We start from the raw sequence: 23,297 nt of genomic DNA, 5'->3' as shown, positions 1-23,297 counted from the left end.
AGATGAGAATGATGTGTTATTCACCCAGTGACACAGGTATGCTTGGGAAAAAGAAATCCAAGTTTTCCTATCAGGAGTCGAACCTTAGACCTTCTGATTATTAGTTAGGATGCTCTACCACTGAGCTACAGGAGACTCGTGGGAACTAAGGCCATCAAATTAACGTCATAAAAAGATATAGTTGTTATTGATCAAGCATTAGGTATCGGGAGGGGGGAGGGATAGTGACTTAGATATATTAGTGACGGAGAGGAAGGTACGAATGTTGCGAAATGTTTAACACACCCACCCCCTCCTCCGTAAAAAAGTATCCGATTAATCTACACTTATTTGCGGAAAGGTGCTCAAGTTTTTAGAATAAAACCAAAAATCATAACTGTCTAATGGGTAAAAAATAACACCAAATAATTCCTTTTTTGTATGTTTAAAAATAAGCTAAAAACAAACAAACAAGCAAACAAACAAACAGAAAAACGTTTATTTAGACTGACAGCAGTCCCTTGTTTTTCTTATAGACAGTAACGCGGGCGAATAATGCGCGCGTGTGCGAAAATTGCCTCTCGCTTTTGGTACTTATTTGGATTCCGCGTGTCGCGAGTCCTCCCGGGAGACAATTTTCGCGCGGGCTCGCGTGATTCACACGCTTTACTATCCATAACAAATATGAGGGGCTATTCGTTGTCTACGTTCATAAGACTTTAGGCTGGTTGTACCAGAGCAAGGTTTTCTCAACAACTATGCATTTGGCAAGTTTTAAATTAAGCTCGTGTTTCTCAAGTTTTTCCTTGACAAGTTCCTTATTTAAAATTGTAACGTATCTTGCCACAGGGTTAGTCTCAAACATACCCTGAAGGAGAAAGGCCGTTCCTTTCGAAATATTGGAAAATATACTTCCCTGACCGTGAAATCGGCCTTGCTCTTTTTTTAGATTATTTCCTTATTTAAAACCTGTTGTTCTAGCTTTAGAACAGGTTCACCAAGAACCGTAATGGCGCTTACGTCAACGTGAAAACTGGCTTGACACAAACACTTAAGCCCTGACTTAAGCCCAAGCGGATAAGCCTGCAGAAGGACCCTTATTATAATGCTATCCTTGACTAAATCCACTAATTAAGGTGACTTATCTTATTATCGGTCACTATGGCAACAAGGCAATAACTCAGTGATGTAAATCAATTTCTAAGGAACCGATGCTGAAACGTGACTTCCTGTTTCTTTGATAACGAAAATGACTTAATTTACCGGGAAAAATGTGAACATCGTTTCCAAAACAAGGAAGTAGTTTCGCTTCTGTCTTCGTGCATGCAAATGCAGTTGAATCGCTCGCGAGTAGGGTGAATCATGAAGGTATTCATTGCCAGTTGTGGAAAATTCCAACACATACAACGTAAGTCTCTTCATGTTAATTGGGTGTCATTTTGACTTGGGGAACGCAAGCGTGAATTAAAGTGTTAGAGTATAGGAATCCGATGACAAATAATCTACAAATTCATACTGTAGAGATGTTCAACTTAACTTAAAGTACTTCGATAAATATTTTGGCCATCACATTTGAGAAATTTGGTTTCGTTGTAAGCTGGTACTCGCGTTTTTAAGCTTGTATTAAATGGTAAAGTCTGCGTGAAATTTTTACAGACAATAACTGTATACAAGAATGTTATAAGTTGAGGTGACTCCTGTAGCCTCTAGAAGCATTAAGTTTCATCAGTAAATTTTTAGGCAAGCCATATTTAATTCACAGAGTTTGAATATTTCACTAAGTAGTTTGATTCATACAGAAATTGTTTGTCATCTAATTCCCGCTTCGTTCGCCCCAATTCGAATGGCGGCCAGTTTGCGTGACGTGCTTATTCGATCTCGAACTAATACCATCAAGATTGCTTACTGAAAATGGCCACGGCAGCCAGGGGATGTTCCCGATCTTGAAAGCGATCAGTTACGAGAAAGGTTGCTCATTAGAGAAACAACTGTAAGTTATTAATGTAGTACGTTGAATGTTTAAAAAACTGACTTAGAATTCGACAATGTACACAAACAAGCACAAAAGGAAAAAGCGGCAGATTTGATATCGGTCTGGCGTGACTAGAAACAGTCTTCATATAAACTCCACGGTCCGTTTGTCACAACTGAAACTTTTAAATTGTTATATTTATTTGATTAGTGGTATTGTCATTTGCTATAACAAGTTCGAATATCTACCGAGACTCTTCTATCTATCAAGTCGCCGTTGCTGTACTACAAGCTACCAGATGCGCAACATTGACTCCGATCGATTTTAAGACATTTATGGAAGAAATTCCTTCAAGTGTGTCCATTCATATAAAAGCCATCGAACAAATACTAAACAAAACCACAGATACACAACTGTTTAGAAGATAAATATTCCTCACCAGTTCCAGTTTAAGTGCTTGCATAGACAACTATATATAGATTTAACACAGTACTCTGACAAAGACGCTAGGAAGGATACTTAGATCTTGATTTATGATCCATTTTGTAAATTGGTCAAACAGACACACAAAGAAATATCATGGCATATGCAATTTAGTCTTCATGTCATGTCAATGAATAAGAATGAATAAGAACCTTGTAAGTACATTTAGTTTTAGAATAGTTTTTAGCTGAGATTCAGTCTTGAAATGTTTTAATCCTGAACGTGTCACAATGAATTTCTAAGTTCCCAGTTAGGAATGAGGCCAATTGTGGTCAGCGAAGTTTGACGGCTTTAAAAATGTGCCTAGCGCCTGCCGACATCAGTATCACAGCGTGAGGAAAGAGAGAATTAATGATAATTAAGTTTAAATTACAGCAATGCTCTTGAAAGCAGTCAATTACAAATAAACTGCTCTTATTCTAAAATCCCAGAAATTCTGATTAATTGAGGAATCAACGGAATTAAATATATGATCAGGAAGGAAATTCCAAAACTTTTTACCAAATCTCACGTGTCACTCTTTTCAGTCAAGGGAATCACTGTGTTTTGGTTGCGTTTTTACTGAATACAATGTTCGATTTTTTAGACCTTGAAAACGTTTGAAATTAATCTTTGTAAGCCGGTGAGGAAAACGATGTTCAAAATCGAGAAGGAAGTAAAATGTATACCAGAATATGGTCATATAATATCGCTGAGAGAAGAAAGTATCTGATAGCGTGTAGAAAACTGCGTCAACTAGGCGATGACAAACCGTAAAACGCATTGGAGCGAAAGCCGGGAGGAAGTTAACACGAAAAAGGAAAACTGAAAGTAAATAGAAACGAAAAGAAAGCAAACCCAGAAATTCTAAGAAAAACAGGAACCAAAAACAATGAATTAATTTTCCGTTTAGAGCTTTTTTCTCCAAATGTCGCTAGAAAAAAACGTTTTGCTTTCATACGCGGACAAACATGCACCAGAATGTTTGTGGCGACTGGGTGGAAACAGAATTTTGGAGCAAGGCCAAGAGCCTCGAAAACAACTCAACACCATTTCAGTGAACAGCTCTGAATAATTTCCTAGAAGACAAACATGACGGCCCTCTTGTGTTTCGGTGTTAAAGGACATTTTTCGTTTTCGTTCAATAAGTACACGTCTTTCAAAACAATTTTACACAAATTATTACCAAGAATCGTGATCAGTGTTTTGAGCACCTGAAAATTGATCCCCAAACTTTCAACTTCGACACTAGTAATCCTTGTCAATCTCTCTCAACATTACTGAGCCAGTTTTCCTTTTGTTTCTTAGACTGAACTTTGTTAACTCACGATAGCCGAGGAATGCGGACTAATTTTATTATAAGAACCAAAGCCATACTTCTTATCTTCTCAATGCACGTCAGTAAACTTGCTTTTTATCACATACCGTTGATTGCAAGGTAATTTCATCGACAATAGCAAGGAAGGAATGCGTCAAAGAACCGGCTTTCGTTTCCGTCAATCCAGCGATGGACACGAAAAAAAAAACATCCATTTAAATCAACAACGAGAAAACAACAGAGAAGCTTAAGATCACATCTGATTGGATGTTAATTAAGATTTCAAGTTTGTAAGCTCGATTCAGTTTCTAGTGTAATATTTATATTGGGTAAACCGACCCGCCACGAAAGTTAGTAAAGACGCGATATCTGTTACTGACGGCCAATCCTGTAAGGGTCGAGTCACGTGGTCCAACTCTTAATTCTGCAGAGTCATGGATGATAGAGAGAGCCAATGATCTGTGACATTCGGTGTGGAAAGCTTTTCAGAAGTACTTTCCAATGGTGCTGTTTGATTCGATTATTGATTATTTGATTATTGGCGATTTGAGGCTCTCTCCACTTCATTTGTTTAAGCTCCAGTTGTGACGAGAATCTAATTTCGCTTTTCATCAGCACTTCCTGATCACACACCAAAGCGGTAATGAGATTTAAAGAAAATAATCACCAATTAAAAGATATAATGTCTTGATGTTTGAACAAGTTCTCCCAAGTAGCACCATGACTGGACGTTGGGAGAACATGCCAATTGGCTCATAAAGGGCAAACGAACCGACAAATCAACTTGGAACAACCTTGAACAAGGAAGGATTGAGACCGAAGCGGTCGAGTGTGACGCCATCAAGGAAAAAAAGGCAAAAAAAATTGTCGTCAGCATATCTTTGTTCGCATACTTTCTCTTGTCAAAAATACGTTAATCTTAACTTTTAAAGTCTTAATAAAGGATATCCGCGAACAAGCTCGATGTTGAAAATTTTTGTTCTGAACATTTCCTATTTTTGACAAAAACCGCTCAGACAAGTTGACCACTCCAAGGAGTTTTCTATAACTTCCCATTTCGTCTCTAACCAGGGCCAAGTTGTTCAAAGCCCAATTAAGCTAATAACGATTCTTACATCAGTTGGAGAGATATTTCTCGTGCGATACGAATTAATATTGATGTTGCGATTTTATAGTGTGCTGACGATGGCAACTCCATAATGTGCTTAATTTGGTCGAGGAAGTCATCAAAGCAACACGTCTTAAACCTAGCTGGGATTGATCCGTATCACTTCCATTTTGCCTTAAATTTCTACTCTTTCATTATTTTTTTTGCTAATCAATTATATCCTAAAGGCTGTAAGACTTTAAAGAGCGCGAATACTTCGAAATTGTCAGCAACGCAATACGTCTTCAATAAACTGGGCGTTGGAAATTGGTTCGTATTACCGAGTCTTTCTGGTGATTATATTTTATCATAAAATTTCTAACCCTTTCACTGGTCTTCTGCTAATCAATTATAGCCTGATATCTGTACGGCGTTTACAGGGCGAGGATACTTTACGAATATACGAATACTTTGAAAAGTTGTTCTTTGATAAGTGAAGTCAACCAGAGCCAACACCTTAAAGCACAACAAAGCAGCAGAAACTTCACCGTCTTTTTTCCTTTTTAACCAAAAATGATTCAAACTTTTTACCTTATAATGCTGTTCTTTTTCTTGTCCTCTTCAACTCAACAATGCTAAAGGATGGCAATGTAGTAGTTCTGTAAAGGTTGTCGAGAAACCGAGATGACTTAGTTCCTATGCACTAGACGGCACTGATCCCGATTAATGAGGAACCAGGTTGTTTGGATCGCGTTTTATATCCCTCCCACTGGCACTTGACATATTTTTCTCAGAAGTCTTGAACAAACAAGGAAGAATTGCTGAAACACGTACAATCACGCCTCAACACATGATCTGACGTATCACGCACGAATATTCTTTAGCATAACAAGAAATTATTAATAGCCCATTGCACTCTCCTGTCTGCCAAAAGATCACGAGACTCTCTCGACAAATAACAAAGCTAGGAGGTCCATCTTGTATTTTCCGATCCAAATTAAATCGGTCGCGGTTTTTGTTTTGTTCATTGACAATTCTTTTTTTATTCTGTCTTCACACATGGAACATCAAGAACGGTGTTTAGTGACATCTGAACCTAGTTTAATGGCCTTAGCTCCCACGAGTCTCCTGTAGCTTAGTGATAGAGCATCCGAACTAGTAATTGGAAGGTCATGGATATGATTCGGTCTTGGGTTCTATTTCTCATCTATCCGTCGGTGATCCAGAATTTTTCTTTTGTATAATGCTCGAGACAATATGACCATTGTATCTTTTTCGAATATATTCACTGTATTATTTTCAGCTTCATGTATGTTTTACCGACTAACTTAAGAAGCGTTTTTTCGGAGACATATTCAGTGTATTCTGAAAAAGGATTACACTGAAAAATCTATGTTGTATCTGTTGCCCGGTAACGAAATATATGCAACTGGCCAAAGTAAAAGAAAGGAATTCTTATTAATTTTTTAGAGGAAGAATAAATTTCAATTTTTCGAGTTATTCTGATTTGAGGGATCAGGAATATCTCCCAAACTTTCAACTTCTAAGTAATGTTTTGGCTGTTTAAATACAGTTAGCTTAACTACCAGGAACTTGTGTGATCGGATGCTAGAGATTATTCCCGTTAAGACGCGCCTGGAACAATTGTTTATGAGTTAAAAGGAAAAATTAGTCATGGCTTGACTTGGAGAGGGTTAAGGGAACAAAAAGAGTAACGCTTGTTCCTGAATTCCTCACGCTCTTTATGAGGAAACTAAGGCAACAAAACAACAGGAAAAAAATAGTTGCACGAGTTTTCAAGTGTTTTGAGTGTAAAAGCTACTGAGCAGTACTTTCCTGTGATGCTGTTTATTATGCTGTACAAGTGGTTCTGCCTTTTGAGTCTGTGGATAAAATCCTAAAGTGTGACCATCCAAATGAAAGCTATTGAGCAGTACTGTCCTGTGGTGCTGTTTATTGCGCTGTACAAGGTGGCCCTACCTTTTGAGGTTGTGGATGAAATCCTCAAGTGTGACCATTCAAATGAAAGCCACTCAGCATGCAGTGCTTTCCTGTGATGTTGTACAAAATTAACAATCTCGAACTAAATCCTGAAGTTTGATCTTTCAAATTGAGAGCTATTTTTCGTGGCCGGTATGGACAAAGTATTTACATGTTAAACACAAAACACGCCCAAACTTTATAAAGCGCACGCAAGCTTAATTAAATGGGCCCAAACTTAAAAAAATGCAGAAGTTACAAACTTAATAAAATTGTCGCAACCTTTATTTCAAAAAAAAATTGTCGCACGAAACTTTATAAAACGCACGCTAGCAAGCTAAAAAAAAAATGCGTGCACCGGCAAACTTAAAAAACAACATGCAAACTTTATAAAACGCACGCAAACTCCAAAAGTTTACGAAGGAAGGCCATTGCTGAGCATACGACTCCATTCTGTCAGTGTTCTGTCAATTCGGACCGGATTAAGCGAAAGGCTAGCTAAGTTTTAGCTTACTATTTTCCACTATTTTCGTGCCTTTTTTGTGACTTTAGGGAGATCAAGGACAATTCTATCTCTTAGTTTATTCTTCTTTTGTATTATCAGGCTGCGGTTTAGATAGAAAACGTTGATCAAGTGGAAAAGTAAATTGGCGTGTCTGCAATTCCTTGGCCCGGGGAAATATAGTGCAAGCTTAAAGTTTGTAGCAGAATAAGAGATCCATACTGCCCTCAGGTCTTTTGCGCAAGTGGTGAAGTTTTTCAAGTTTGCTGGCGTGCATTTTATTAAGTTTTCAACTTCTGCATTTCTTTAGAGTTTGTACCAATTTTTATTAAGTTTGTGTGCCTTTATTAATTTTGCATGCAACGTTTTAAGTTTGCGAACATTTTGTTGTTTGCATACACACTCTTTTAAGTTTCCGTGCGCTTCGTTAAGTTTGCATGCACTTTTTAAAGTCTGCATGTATTTCATTAAGTTTGTAAGTTTTTTTATTTCGTTTTGTTTGAAGATATTTCGTTAAGTTTGCGTGCGCTTTATAAAGTTTGGGCGTGTTTTGTGTTTAACACGTAGGTGCTTTGTCTATACCGACCACCATAGGTACTAGACTGGAACAAGATTTGCTATTTAACAATTCGATTATTCGCTCTCGATTTCTATCGCGTGACAGTTGTTGAGGACGCAGCCCGAATCAACTACCACACACATAAATCGAAAGGGAATAATCCAATTGTTCTAGTATAAATCCACTAGTCGTTCAAAACTTAACAACAACATAGGTTTACGTTGTTATTGAATAATGATTTCAATAAGTCAAGCCACCGCACACTGTGTTAAGCTACTCACTGTCTACAACAGAATAGACAGTTAGTAGCGTAGCCAATAAGAGAACAGCATTCGTGACAGATTTATACTAATAGCGTATGTACAAACCTGAACTAAAAACATCAGCTTCCATGTGTTTCCAGGGCAACCTCTCTAACCGGCAAACCACAGGCAACGAAAACCAATTACATTACAGAATTATTCAACGAGATCATCACGTGAAAATGACACTCCTTCAATTGACAAATCACAGCAAAAAGTTCTATTTCCAGAACGACAAGTCTCTAAAACAATATCACTACTAAAACGTTTCATCGAAAAAGGTCGCAAAGTCAACAGAACATTTTTAATGGAAAACATGCAGATATTATTCTGAGAACGTTTCATTGTAGGAATAGAGAAAGAAAGGATAAAAATTGTCATCGTTCATAATCGAATCCTTCAAACTTTAATCTAGTGTACCGCAAATTAATCCTACTCTATTCATTTCGTAAAAATAGATATCTCGGCAGGCACGCGTCACAAATCTGGGTGTGGCTTCGTTATTGAGTTCTCAAACTTGTGTTTCAAAGAGCAAACAAGTCGCCAGACCAAAAATAACAAGCGAATGTATTGATCTTTAATCACATCACGTACAATTCCTGGAAACTTGTCACCCCATGAGGGCTCGTGCGAGCTTGTGTGCCAAGCAAAGCATAGCAGAGATGGGTTGGTGACACATCTTTAAAACTCCCTCGAAAAATACAATATTAAACTATATTTGTTGCGGAAATCATGCTAAACTCAAAAGCTAGTTTACAGATGTTCCTTAAACAAAAATTCAACAATCCATAACTGGCTGAAAAATGAACTATAAAAATGCAAATTCACATTACATTGAAAGTAATGAGTTAAAAAATAATAATTCGTTTATTTACAGTGGATAAGATTTCTTGTTAAATGTGCCAAAAAAAAATTCAGGAAAAGCTTTCACTATTAGTTTCACTTAAGGCGTTTACGAAACGCTTTAAAGCGGCGACCAGGCGGAGGACTATACTCTGTCGGACAACAGGACTTTTTCTCGTCAAATCAATGTTGTTGTAGTCAGTCTCATTTTCGAGTCTGTGAATGAATTTCGTAAGTGTCACTATTGAAATAAAAGCAATTGAGCTTTACTTTCATGTCATACCGTGCTCAATATTATGTTGCAACACTACTGTTAGAATTTTTGAGTCTGGATGAAGGTTTAGCGCCCAAGATAGTTCAAACGTTTGAGTTTGGGTGAAGTTTAAAAGTGTGTTTGAACAAATGAAAGCTAGGCGCTTTATTCCAAAGCGTGACCATTCAAATGATAGTGTTATTGAGCAGTTTCTCTCTTGGCTCAAAGTAGTGCTGATTATATTGTCAAATAAGATGGCTCTACGCAGTATTTTTGGTCTGCAGCCGAGATCAGCTTGTGAAACTGTATAGTACATCATTTTATATTTTTTCCCGGTAAAATTGTTCAATGTTCGCCAAAACCGGTGAATTAGCATTACAATAGTTGAAGACCAAGGCGGTTACTTCCGCATGTATTATACACTTCAGCCCTTTCCTGACAATTTTTCCGTTTAGTTCTAAGAAAATCAAGGACAACTCGCTCACAGCACGTCACAGATTGATTCAGCTCATTTAAAATCGCGTTCTTCTTGAACTACTTCTTCCAAAACTACCATACTCTTTGATCAAGATGGCTTGAATCTAACATCATTTTAAATCAGAGCACTCCGCTTCCCGTTCCCTGAAACTAGTCTTCTTGGGCATTAATTCTTAATAATAACAATGAGAAACTTCATAAAAATTTTCATGTCTTCCGATTACTTTCGTTTGGAGATATGGCATTTTGAAATGTTCGCCGGCATGGATAAACATGTGCAAGGAATGGCAGCTGAACCTTAAACTAACAACCTTCGACGGACGTTTATTAACAACGAGCCTCTAAATGTGAAATTAAAGTAATAAGGAAACGATTAAGGTAGATTAAAGCTGGCTTCATTTTTTTTCAGTTGCGGAATTTTCATTTTCACCGCCGTGTTTACACACTAGACTGTTTGTAATCCCATATTTTCCGCTTGGATCGAACGATCGCCATCTTGCTGTCACGTTCAGACACAAAATCACCGAAGGGTTCGTTGTCGGAGTGTAAAGCTGCTCAAGTTCTTGACCGCCGTGTTCATACACTAGACTGCTTGCAATCCCATATTTTCCGTGTCATAGTCGAAGGCATCGTATGCTTTGATCGGACAGTCGCCATCCCGCTTTGTTACGTTCAGCCACAAAACCACCGAGGGATTCTTGTCTGGGTGTATAACCGAGGGATTCTTGTCTGGGTGTATAGCTATAACTCTGCAGTTCAGTTGGTAATGTCTCCTGTTTGTGCTCGACGTAATAGGGAACTTAAGCAGCGACGACGGCAAAGCCAACGAAAACGTCACTTTAACACATAAATTCACATTATTTGAGCCACTTTGCAATCAGTATTCTAACATGCTCAACTTGTTCATGTACAAGGTAGAAGAACTATCCATGCACGAACTAAACTCAGGCTCCTAGGTACAGTGTTCAAGTTAACCATGAAAAATTCTCTGCCATGTCATCTCGTTACCCACAAAACCTTGAATTTGGTCATTTTACATTGTTGTTTTGCAGAAGACGGAAAATACAATTACCAAAATGTCTAACGCACTTGCGGAGTGATTGCTGTTGCTTATTTGACTTTCGTTTTGTGGCGTTCTCGTTTCCGTCGCCTTCGTTGTTGCTTCAGTTCCCTAGGACGATCACACGGAAAATATTAGCGACTGTAAACAGCCCATTTACACACTAACACAGTGAACACAACTTTCTTCCTATTCTTCGCCATTTTTTCAGTTCCGCGTCAATATTATTAGTCGTCATCAACAGCCCTCTCTTTATTTGACTTATCGTACAATCGCTTACTCATCATTCCTTTGAAGCAAAATTGCTTTTCAAAGCAAGCGAGCAAAAAAACAAAAAGGTTATCTCACTGCTTACGCAAATGATAATTACATGGTTCGCAACAAAGTTTAGCCGAATTCTCGAAAGAATAGTTTAGTATTTCGGTAATGAACATTTTCGTCCTGTCCTCTTCGGTCGTGCGTAATGGTGGCTTAGAATTCCGCATTCAGGATTGCCTTACTTTAAGAACCTTTTCACAACTGATTTGCGGATTGATACATCACCGTTAACAAAGTTGGATTAACCGTGAAATTCTGGAATTCATATTCTCAGAAACTTACAAGCACAAGACTTCAAAGAATAGAACAGCCTCTTACATCAACAACTTTGTTGTTACAAGGTTAAATTCTTATTATATTTGGTTGTGCTTTGCGTAAAACATTTAACGATTATCGTGTTACTTTTTTCTTTATGCAGATAATTTAGCTTGAGGTAATTACACTGATTAAGCTATACTGCAAAAATAGAATGAATGTACAATATGTCAGTGCATCTGGCAGCCTTGTATGACTCAGCTTTGAGCGAGCATTTTCTTGTATCCATTTCTTTCAGTGAATGTCATTTCTTCCTGGTGGAAGGATCGGCAATAGTTTGCTTGATAATTTAAGGTAATAAACCGCTCGATACGATGTCACATTTAATTAACTACGGAGGAACAGGGAAAACGAAACACAAGGAAGTCAAGGAAGTTTGCTTGCTGTTCATAATCCATCTGTTCTTATTTCTATATTGGTCTCCTTCCGCCATGAGACGCATAACAATACCTACTACGCACTTAAAATATCTCGGCTATTTTTCTCTTTTTTTACTTGGAAAAAGAAAATCCGAGTGCTCTTATCAGGAGTAGGCTGCGAATACAGCCGCCTCTCATCGCTCCCGGCCTCGATGGGCGTCTAACTATCAGGAGTCGAACCTAAGAGCTTCCGATAACTAGTTTGGATGCACTACCACTGAGCTACAGGAGACCCGTGGGAGCTCACCTAGTTTAATGGCCTTAGCTCCCACGAGTCTCCTGTAGCTCAGTGGTAGAGCATCCGAACTAGTAATCAGAAGGTCTTAGGTTCGATTCCTGTTGGGAGAACTTGGATTTTCTTTTCCCGAGTATGCCTGTGTCATTGACTGAACAATTCATCTATCATGAAAGAAATATTTAATTGGCGACGAGATTCAAACAGCAGCATCATGCTCTTCGGAATGAAAATTGAGAGGAAAGCGGTGGAGCAGATGTACTATTTATTATTCTTTACAAGGTGGTTCAAACGTTTGCCATGAGTCTGTGGATCAAACCCCTAAGAGTGATCATTCATGCAGGTAAAAGATTTTGAACAGTACTTGCCTGTGCTGCTGTTTAATATATTGTACATCTTTGAGCCTGTGGATGAAATCCTAAAGTGTGACCATTCAAATGAAAGCTACTGAGCAGTACTTTCCTATGGTGCTGTTTATTATGCTGTATAAGGTGGTGCTAATTTTTAAGTCTTTGGAAGTGTGACAAATGAAAGCTACTGAGCAGTACTTTCCTGTGCTGCTGTTTATTATGCTGTATAAGGTGGTGCTAATTTTTAAGTCTTTGGAAGTGTGACAAATGAAAGCTACTGAGCAGTACTTTCCTGTGCTGCTGTTTATTATGCTGTACAAAGTGGTGCTAATTTTTAAGTCTTTGGAAGTGTGACAAATGAAAGCTACTGAGCAGTACTTTCCTGTGCTGCTGTTTATTATGCTGTATATATAAGGTGGTGCTAATTTTTAAGTCTATGGAAGTGTGACCATTCAAATGAAAGCTACTGAACAACACTGTCCTGTGGTGCTGTTTATTCAGATCAATATTCAATTTTGTTACTCAGCAAGATTACCTGTTTAGTTATTCTGAGTAACTTTTACCAGTTCCCAATACGTTTGTAAATATTTGTTTGAAAAAAGGTAATAAAATTGTTGTTGTTATGCTGTGCAAGGTGGTTCTACCTTTTGAGTCTGTGGCTGAAATCCTAAAGTGTGACCATTCAAATGAAAGCTACTGAGCAGTACTTTCCTGTGGTGCTGTTTACTATGCTGTATAAGATGGTTATACGTTTTGAGTCTGTGGATGAAATCCTCAAGTGTGGCCATGAAGTAAAAGCATTTTAGCAGTACATTCAAGCGGTACTGGTTTTTCCTTTCCTGATTTTAGGAATGTTGGCGTATTTTGAGCTTGAATGCTCTTAGAGGTTTAAGGGAGTTAGGAGAAAAAAGCGAAGAGAGTCTGGGTTCACTCTTTTTACTGATTGTTTCTCAGGAAAAAGAAATCTTAAACTATCTCTAAAATTGCATACATTGTTACCCCAATTCCAATAGCCCCGTTAAGAGCTGCTTTCCCCGCGTAGTCATAAACAGCGCAAAAACTGACCTTTGTATTAGTAAATACTGTCCTTAGGAAACCCGCTGAGTATCTCCAACCATCTAGAGATGCGCAGAATGTATGCGCAGCAGCAAAGCGGAGCTCCGTCCTTAAAAAAGAACTCTTTGAACACAATAGTGTTGATGCAAACATGTTGTGATCCGCGACGCCATTGCTTGTGTGCGTGCAAGCCAATTTCTTGTAAATGAAATAAATTTCTCCACAAATACAAGTAAAACTATATTATAAAACAAATAAAACAGGCACTCAAGAAGAAAGGAAACGTTTCACTGTACAATTTAATTTTTTCGGGTTCTCTTCACTTTCTTTCCATTTTGCCGTGCGTCCGTCTGTACTCTGATAACGCACAGAGGAAGTCAAAACATGTTGATAACAAAGAAGTACGCTACGAGCCGCAGGCGAGTACATACATACATACATACATACATACATATGTATGTCTGTGTCACTCACTGAATGATACATCATTCTCATTAGTTCACCAGGTTTAAAATATCCCATCACATTTATTTCATTGCGCATACATCACACATGACATTCCAATCCTAGCAGTATACAGGATGTTTGTCCCATGAACCTAGTTTAATGGCCTTAGCTCCCACGAGTCTCCTGTAGCTCAGTGGTAGAGCATCTGAACTAAGTAATCGGAACGTTTTAGGTTCAATATGACTTATCATGCCTACTTAAAAAAAAATTGGTTTAGACCACATACCTGGAATTTAAATCGTGTTGAAAACAATTCCAAATTGCAGCTGAGATTTCAATCTGCACACTGTTAGACTTCTACGCGATCCATCTCGCATAGCGCGTTACCTGAGCAGATGTTTCCACGGTCTGAGCGGTTTGCAACTGAATGTTGGAAGTATGAAATTCCCGTTTTCTTTAGTTTTGCATTACTGCGTTCTGTGGATGAGTTTGTATGCAAATCTCGCGAAAGTTTCTCAACCAATGAGAAATAATAATAATAATAATAATAATAATAATAATAATAATAATAATAATAATAATAATAATAATAATGATAATAATATAAGTTTCGCTTGGCTCACAGGTTACGCTACGCGCCCTGTGGTGCTTCTTATACTGTGCATACAGATAGTTTTACTGCGCATAATAATTACTTATATAGCGCTTATCCAGTTCTGTTCTAAGCGCTTTACAAAGTTTTAAAAAAATCATATCTGTTTAAAATAATTCGAAAAAAGATGAGTCTTAAGTTTACGTTTAAAGAGATTTAAATTGTCACAAGAACGGATGTCAACAGGTAGTTTGTTCCAGAGTTCTGGGGTCGAAACAGCAAAAGCTCTGGAGCCATACGACTTTAGATTATAGTTGACATGACACAGGCGAAATGCGTACGACGATCGGAGCGTTCTTGAAAGGAAACCAAACATAAAAACGTGATTTTGCTCGCACGTGTGTACCGGTTTTGAACTTCCTGTTCACAGCGCCGTGCTGATATGTTACAGTGCCGTTAAAAACAAAAACAAAAACGCGTTTGGCACTGAGTTCACAGTTCAAAAAACGTGACCTGTCCGCACGTGTTTTCCCGCGCTCGGCCGGTTTTGAACTTCCTGTTCACAGCGCCGTGCTGATCGGTTACAGTGCCGTTAAAAACAAAAACAAAACTGTGTTCGCAGTTTAAAAAACGTGACCTGTCCGCACGTGTTTTCCCGCGCTTGGCGCCGGTCACATGAAAATGCTTCGAGTTGATTGGTTCATTAAGGTGTTCTGATCGATTGCAGTGATTAGTTAGGTTTGGTTTAACTAAATACAAATGAAAACCACTCTACTGAGCTAATTTAATGCGATTTTTTGACCAGTTTTTCAGGGGATTGAGTCGCATTCGATGTACGTGATACTTGGTGAATCGTCTAACCTGGTTCTTGGCAATGACGCCAAAAAAAAAAAAAACGTTTTTGTGTAAACGAAAACGCTGATATATTGAAAAACTAAAACAAAACTAAAACCGCTGGCGGCTAGGATGGAAATAGATTGCAACTTGAAAAAGTTGGCAACTTTTGTCAAGTTCTTTCCCTCGTATTACTAGCGTTTGGTCTGTTCTTCGTTCGAGAAGTTACTTTATATATCTCTTTCGTGCTCTAAGAACAATTTCATCTATGTGAAATATTTGTCTATTTTTAAAGTCTAAAAATGCCCGTAGACCACATTATTGTTGTTCCATGGTTAAGAGAATCAATCAAGTATTAAACTGTACAAAATGTATTTTGTCTAAGTGCATTCATCCTATCCACGATTGAATAACAGCAATCATATTTGCATCAGGCTTAAAATTTTAATCGAGGCTCTGGTCATGCGAGTTTGTAAGACTTCCTGTTTCTCTATTGAAGGTATTTATCCGGCACTTTCGTTTCCTCAAGCGCTTCAACCATACGTTTCTACATTGGAATGTGTAAACGTGCTTCTTATTTTGGGAATCTGTAAATTTTTGTTATTTTTCTTACTCGGAAGGCCAGAGATTTTTTTGAAGTTACGTGAATCACGTGCAACACTCATACAATAATGTTTTTTACTTTACTCAAACTTAAATACAGTATCGGAACTGTTATTGGGCACTACTTCCCTGTGGTACTGTTTACTGTGTTTAACAAGGTCGTTCTGACTTTTGAGTCTGTGGATGAAAGCCTTGGGTGAGTTAAACCATTCAACTGAGACGAAAAATACTGCGCAATTAAACTGTACTTTGGCGCAAATTTTGAACTTGAGTATCAGTTCTGGTAGCTAAATGAAATGGTGAATGCGGTTAGAAAATGCTTCAGGATTCGTTTTCTCTGCTACCTTGTAGTGCTTGTCAGGCGCCAAAACGGAAAGAGAGAACAAATACATCGAAAATTCACAACATGAAAAGCTCTTAAAACATCAAAATGGAGCGACGACCTTCTGGCAAGTTTCCCGCTTTTCTGGAATAGCGTATGCCAAGAGGTCACATGTAATTGACGTCAGAGACAACACGGAGGCCAATGCAATTTGAGCCATACAACCCACAAGTTTGTGCAAGGAAGTTCTTTGCCTTTGACTGTTCGTTTGTTTCCGTTACCATAACCGTATTTGCTCGAAAATAAAAGCGCCGCTGCCACGAATGAATTGGGAACACAGTCCACACAACAATGGGACGCTTATTCGAAGCACATGAGCACTGAAGCGTCGATTCTATAAAAAAATGTCAAAGTTCATTTGAAGCCAACTGCGACGGCAACTGTGAAAGTGAAATTTTAAACAGACTACTGTTTTTGTTATTATCGTTTTCAGAAAAAGAAAATTATATAGTTGTTAGATTATTGGATATTATTTAAAACTGGATCATTATATAAGGCAATTCCAGAGATTTGACTGGCTTAGCAGCCATGGTATATGAGCCATTATACCATGCCCCAGAAATAGCGACCATTAAATTGTCCTCTGGTTGTTCTTGCAAAGCGAAAATCAGCATATCTAACGCGCGCTCGTGGAATAATTGTTAAGTATATTTTAAAATGTTGTTATTCAATGAGTGATATTAAGCAATTCACAAAAAAAAAATCCGCGCGCGAACAAGCGCCGCCTCCAAAATACGAAACATTTTAAGAGTAATACATAACGGTATTCCAAGAATTGTTTTTGCTATATTTGCGAACTCTAAAAAAAGACTTCAAGTACTGCCTTAAGCGGTACGATATACTGCACTACGTGAAAATATTTCTTAAAAGGTTTAATTATATTTGAGTGGTCACACTTCACGATTTCAATGACAGACCAAAATAATTCAAAGGACTTAACATGTTTTGATTTGACTCCAGGCTAGCAACGTTTATTTCAGATTAAAAATATAAAGACGAGCAAGAGGAAAAGATCTTTTAATTAAAAAGACAGAAGTCTAAATGACGTTGTGTTTATTAACTGGAAACTGGCCAGGGTCATTAAATTAAATCAAAATAAATATATCGTACATCTTGAGCAATACAACCAGCTTAGTGAGGCTTATTCAACATCATGTTTTTGTCACTTATAAATATTGTAACCTATCGCGTGCCCGTTAGACAAGCCGCCACACGAAAGTTTGTGAGAAGGTTCTAATGTGTTCTGATTTCTGCATCAATTTCTCAAATCATTAATAGCTCATTATATCAACAAAAAACAAAGCAAATCACTACCGTGAAGGAGATTGAAAATGTGATTCGTATCGTCCGAGGTGTACTGGAACTAGCTTGTAAACGAGGCTTAAGCGGGAGAATTTTTTTCACCGCAAGAGCCTCCATTGCGGGCTAGATCCAGTTTATATCGAGAATACGAATATGCTCTGTTATCATAAAATTTGGTAAACGTTTGCTTTGAATTTCGCTTTGTTTTTATTGACGGTTTGAGAGACTATAGCAAACACTTGAAAGAGTGTTTCACCCGATTTCTAAACACCTCGAAGTTGGTTAAAAAGACTCAACTGCGCCTCGATTTTTCAATCCACTTCTCGGTGATTTGGTTCTTGAAAATCGCATGGAACACTCTTCCTCGTGTTTGATACATTACTTAACAGTTCCTTTAAAGTTGTGCAAGGGTTCTAATGTGTTCTGTACGTGAATTTAACAGTGCGTTCATTTTTGTTTCGCAGACAAGTTGGATTTCCGGCCAGTCACGTCAACCTCCACTGACTTAAGCGCGCGGTGAATCTCGGGACAGGCCAAGTGAACATTTTGGGCAGCGGCATCCATTAAAGGCTGAAGCATTTCATTGATCTCTTGCAGTATGATCGGTGTCTAAAGACAAACAGAACGGGTAAACGCGCTATAGTGACTGAGCTGGCTCATGACGAAATAGGGCCATTCTGACTGGTCTCCTAGTGGTTCCGAATTTTAGATTGAGGACCGCTCAGATGGACCTTATGGTCCCTCAAAAGGCAAAGGGTCCATAACGGGCCTTGAAGACCAGCAAGAGACCCACAATTCTCTCACATAATACTGAGCTTTCCGATTGGTACACTGGGCGATCTGAATTATACTAGATGGATCGTTCACGAAATTTTGTCTCCTCAGGAAAAAAATGTACAAAGGAAAATAGTTGTGTTAGCAAGTACCTATTTCTGTTTGTGAAAGTTGCATAAAACTGTTTGCCGGAAATTGTGTACAAATTTCATAAGAAAGCGTCACAGTGTTGTGGGAGCAGGGATGGCGCAGTGGTGAGAGCACTCGCCTCCCACCAATGTGGACCGGGTTCAATTCCTGGAGTTGACGCCATATGTGGGACAGGTTTTTCTCCGGGTACTCCGGTTTGCCTCCACAAAAACCAACATTCCCAAATTTCAATTCGATCTGGAAACAGTGAGACAAACAGCCACTCTGTGTATGTGCCACCGAAATTCCCATTAGTATATTTAATGTTTAAGGCTCTAATGAACTAGCCATTGACGGACGGACCTGTTTTTCTTAAAAAAAAACCTACAACACACGAGCAAACTTACTTTTGGCGAAATACGTAAGCTCAGACGGTGAGAGACGGGATCCGTTACTGACACAAGACGAAGTTTGTCTGCAAAATAACCAGAACTTCCTTACGATTGAAAAGAGTACAGACTATAGACGACTGACTGGCTGACTGTATCTTTTAGTGGACCTACATTTTCACCGATATATTCGTACATCAACAATTCAGCTCCCTCCCCATCCCCCTTATCAGTGTTGTTCCACCACTGAAAATAAGGCTGGGTAATCGTCCGACCTTTAAAGAAACATTGAGTGAAGGGGAGGAGTGAGGGGGGAGTGAAGGTTTACTTTACTCAACTATCGTTGTTTTCTTCAAAGGAGATGGCCCATAATTAGCATTTTTGTCAACGAGTTTTATCCAAAATTGTGGCTGATGGATGGGAAGTCTCCTCGAAATGTTCTCTAGCGTCCTTAAAACTTCCAAAAAACGGGATCAACTGTCACACATCCTCTCATAAACGCAAAAGACACCTTCAGTGGTTCAACATAACAAAAATCTGTACGAAGATTTACCAGTACAGGGCAGTTAGGAATGAGTAATACCTCGAAACATCTCGCCATCCAGACCCAAAGCGAAGTTGCACGATAATCTTCTCTGGACTAACAACCAACTTTTCAAACAACTTTTCGTTTACCTTCACATCTCGAGATAGCGGTATACTACTGTTCTGCATTAATGTTAAATAATCAGAATTGCAAATGCGCTAAAAATTACCTCGCACCCTCGGCAAGAGACCACTAGGTGTCATAGCTATCCCTAACAACCAGCTTTTCCAACAACTTTTCGTTTACCTTCACATCTCGAGATAGCGGTATACTACTGTTCTGCATTAATGTTAAATAATCAGAATTGCAAATGCGCTATAAATTACCTCGCACCCTCGGCAAGAGACCACTTGGTGCCATAGCTGTCCCGCGGGATAATACCCGCTCCAGTTTATCACCGTACGCAGTCGTCATGGTACTCAATGCACTGGCGTCCAGAAGAGACTAAGGAGATAAGAATTTATACCAATATTAACAACTAAGAATGCAAGAAAAAAATCTATTTTACTCTTTATACAGAGCATTCACTAAAATCGTAATTTTTTTCAACTATTTAGCTTTAATGCAAGACTTTTAATCCGGAATTTCAGTAGCCTGCAGTGCAGGCGTTTTTCATGGGCGAGCGCTGAATAATAAATTTAGTTCGCGTATTTGAAGGAGGCTGAGGGGGAGAGGGGGAGGGGGCAGGAAATGAGAGCGAAAAAAAAAAAACGCCTGCCCGCAAACCCTGTGTAGTCGCCAAACGCCCCTATTTATAGTTGCGCTTGATCAGTGCATTTCCGGCTTCATTCATCACAGCTTGTGCAGTCATGTCACGTACTTCGCGTGATCTAAGTTTCTACTTTGAAATCAAGCATAACAAAGTGAAAGTTGTCTCTGTCTCAAAATAAAAAGAATCATGAAAGAATAAAACTACTGTGTGACGGTCAAATTAGTAAATTTAGTAAAGTTAATTTTCTGCGTTTGCTTTCAGAAGATTCAGTAAAGTTAATTTTCTGCGTTCGCTTTCAGCAGATTTACAAGTGTCACGCTGTGCGCCGCAAAGGTCAAATGCAGAATATCAAGCACAGATCAGTTCAAAGTTTTATTCGGGGCTATGCGAATACAAACCTTTACCCGGTCCAACTGAACAGTATGCGAGTCGTCCACAGTTATCACACAAAGCTGCTGGTCAACTGGTGTATCAATCTTTTTCGGCGATCGAAAAATCGGACAGTACTCCTCCGCTGAAGCAATGATAAACGGTTTTTTGCACCCTCAATATCTTTTATCTCAATATCGTATCCGTATTTTGTTAGTCCCGGCCCATTGAAGTTGTTTCTTCACAGCACTTTTCAGCGGACAGACGAGGATCGCATCAGCACTTTTGCTCGATAAAATCAATTTTTAAAAATGCCCTTCAGTCGAACCGACAACGGAAAGGTAAGGCTTTTTCCAAAGGCGGTAGGAAAATCTGCCAATACATCTTGTCTCGACAACAGTGAAAAAATTATTTCTTTTTGTTCGGAGCTCAATTCAAGTGATATTCCAATTTCTGAAAGACACGGTTTCATTGAGCACAGTGCTAGTGGAGCTGGAATGAAATGACATGCGGACCGACCTGCCGTGGATTGTCAGGTATCAATCAATATGTGACCTACCGCACCAATCAGAGCCCCCGTCTATCCAGTGTACGGGTTCTGCAAACAAACAATGAGTGCGGGCAGGCGTATTTTTCCCTCCTCTCCCCCTCCCCCCTCCTTTATTTCTCAGCTAGTCGTCCTCTCCCTTAGGGTCACTTTTGACTCGCTCCAGCCCTCTCGCGCTTCCTCGCCCAAGATGACAGCAACGAAGGATTATTCAGCGCTCCCGCTCCAAAAAATACGCCTGCATTGCAGGCTAGAATTTCAGGTACTGAACATTAAAATAGTTTTCGGGCACGGCGAAATGCTCTCGGGAATTTTGCGTAATGTACGCCAATGATGTGCTTAATGGCGTGAAGAACGCGACTTCTTACGGGTCTTGACAGTGAACTGAAATGTCTTCAAAGTTTCTAACCAACACGGAAAGAATATCTCGACTGCGGTAGGATGACAACAACAGGGAACGTTTGGTGCGCTACATCTAAGTACCAAGCACTAGCCGAATTTTCAAACCTAGTGCGCAAGCACAAATTTGTATTGCACCAGTATCGTTCACGGGCAAAGGGAGAGTTCAAGGAATTTCACAACTTATAATCGCTCTAAAAGCCCATTGACAGCTCCGATTTTTGATGCAACTTTTGTCACACTCTCACTACAATTTTTCTCGTACGAGGCTGCGACTTCAAATCGCATGTGTAAACCAGCCGCGATTTCAGCGCGATATCGCTGTACGTTTTCTGAGAAAAGCTGCAAGTTTTCATCAAGTTTTAAACATGCTCATACCCTCGTGATAATGCGGCGACAAATCGCGCTAAAATCGCCTCTAGTTTACAAAGGCGATTTGAAATTGCAACTTGAGTGCGACAAAAGGTGCACAAAAATCGCACGTGTAAAGAGGTCTTTTAAATCTGGCACTCATACTCCAATATACATGTCATACCGTTCTCTCGTCATCTTCCAGCACAGGTCTAAAAGCTCTGCTAAGTTCTTCATTGACTAAACTCTGCAGAGTCTTGTTCAAAATGCACAGATATTCCAGCTCAGCTGCGACGCTGTGTAGCATGTACCATGCTTCTGCTAGGTACGACTTGTGCTGTTGAAACCAAGTAAAATACCACTTATACTGAATAAATCAGTTTTCGAAATTTCAATATAACGACACAACGCTTAAATTTGGAAGACATGTTTTGGATACTTCAGTATCCATCGTCAGTTCAAGGATGTTAACAATTTTTTAAACATCCTTGAACTGAACGTACTTGTGTATTATATTTCGCACTATGGCTATGTTCGCCTAACTTTACTCTTTAAAAGTACTTAAAGTAATATAACTTCCCTGTTTAACTCTAAATATTGTTAAGTAATCGGCTAAGTATCTTCTCATCGTAAATCTCGTTTTTTTAACTGTACACATCTAGTCCTAGTTCTTTGTCATTGTATTTTCCTTTCTCTTGTTTTACCTGCTACTGCATTGTAAGTTACTTTTTTGATTCTGTGAGGTTGAACTGCTGTTATTTATTATGCGTCAAAACCACTGCTCGCCTCGAATAGCTGTAGCTAACTGCTAGCAGTGCTTATCTCCTCTTTGTATGTGTTTAAATCTTTAATAAACTTGAACTTGAACTTGAACTTGTCTTCTAAACTTAAACGTTGTGTCGTTATTTTGAAATGTCTAATATGTATTATTCTGCTGCTACGAAAATACGGTACCATAATCAGTCTATTATATACTATTCAGTTCATTTTTCCCATTATATTTTGATGTGCTTTTAGTTAAGTGTCCTTTGACAAACCCATAATGGTCGGCTTAAAAGGCTTGACACTACAGTATATCAAAGTCTCTATCTATCAACTATCCTACCGCAAAGTAGCTTTGTATCACATTACTCTTGATCAACACAGTTGCTAGAACAGCGGGGATTTTGGCCTTTTATCGTTAAAATGGTGCGACAACAACGTCACTTAGTTACAAAATAATTCCAGAACATGAAGAAAAAGAAATCAAATGAATTCTTGAAAGGAACAACTCATGACCTGTTCTAGTGCATTTTGGGAAGGAAAACGCGAGAAACTGAAATCAGTTAGCCTAAATTATTTCAAGTTGCAGTCCATTCTAACCCAGTCCATCTGTGGCCAGCGACACTCATCAA

General features: G+C 38.8%; 2 protein-coding genes and 1 long non-coding RNA gene across 5 annotated transcripts in view; 1 reads left to right on the top strand and 2 right to left on the bottom strand.

Annotated features, from left to right (window-relative positions):
* The window catches only part of LOC146482750 (nitric oxide synthase 1-like), a 37,311-nt gene extending 22,960 nt beyond the window's left edge, over positions 1-14,351 (bottom strand). Inside the window, exon 1 of one of the 2 annotated variants that reach the window (XM_085106812.1) lies at positions 14,221-14,351. The gene's annotated coding sequence lies outside the window, so the exon portion shown is untranslated. Of the gene's footprint in view, positions 1-5,409; positions 5,568-14,220 lie in introns of those variants that run through there. The other variant, XM_085106811.1, reaches the window with a different exon arrangement.
* LOC146482751 (uncharacterized) lies at positions 64-13,059 on the top strand. The gene is made up of 2 exons (XR_014864053.1): positions 64-1,969; positions 11,666-13,059. It is a non-coding gene; the product is annotated as an uncharacterized LOC146482751 (long non-coding RNA).
* The window catches only part of LOC146482749 (uncharacterized), a 37,560-nt gene continuing 23,124 nt past the window's right edge, over positions 8,862-23,297 (bottom strand). Inside the window, exons 29-34 of one of the 2 annotated variants that reach the window (XM_085106810.1) lie at positions 22,088-22,240; positions 19,852-19,969; positions 18,958-19,025; positions 15,164-18,256; positions 14,221-15,039; positions 8,862-10,571 (exon numbers count right to left, since the gene is read on the bottom strand). In XM_085106810.1, coding sequence (XP_084962936.1) covers positions 18,095-18,256; positions 18,958-19,025; positions 19,852-19,969; positions 22,088-22,240 — 501 coding nt within the window. In that variant the 3' untranslated portion in view covers positions 8,862-10,571; positions 14,221-15,039; positions 15,164-18,094. Of the gene's footprint in view, positions 10,572-14,220; positions 18,257-18,957; positions 19,026-19,851; positions 19,970-22,087; positions 22,241-23,297 lie in introns of both variants that reach the window. The other variant, XM_085106809.1, reaches the window with a different exon arrangement.

This window comes from Pavona decussata, unplaced genomic scaffold (genome assembly GCF_977016875.1).
Source record: "Pavona decussata unplaced genomic scaffold, jaPavDecu1.1 SCAFFOLD_44, whole genome shotgun sequence".
Classification (NCBI taxonomy): domain Eukaryota; kingdom Metazoa; phylum Cnidaria; class Anthozoa; order Scleractinia; family Agariciidae; genus Pavona; species Pavona decussata.
The sequence above is the reverse complement of the archived record's forward strand: the minus strand, read 5'-3'. Positions and strand labels throughout refer to the sequence as shown.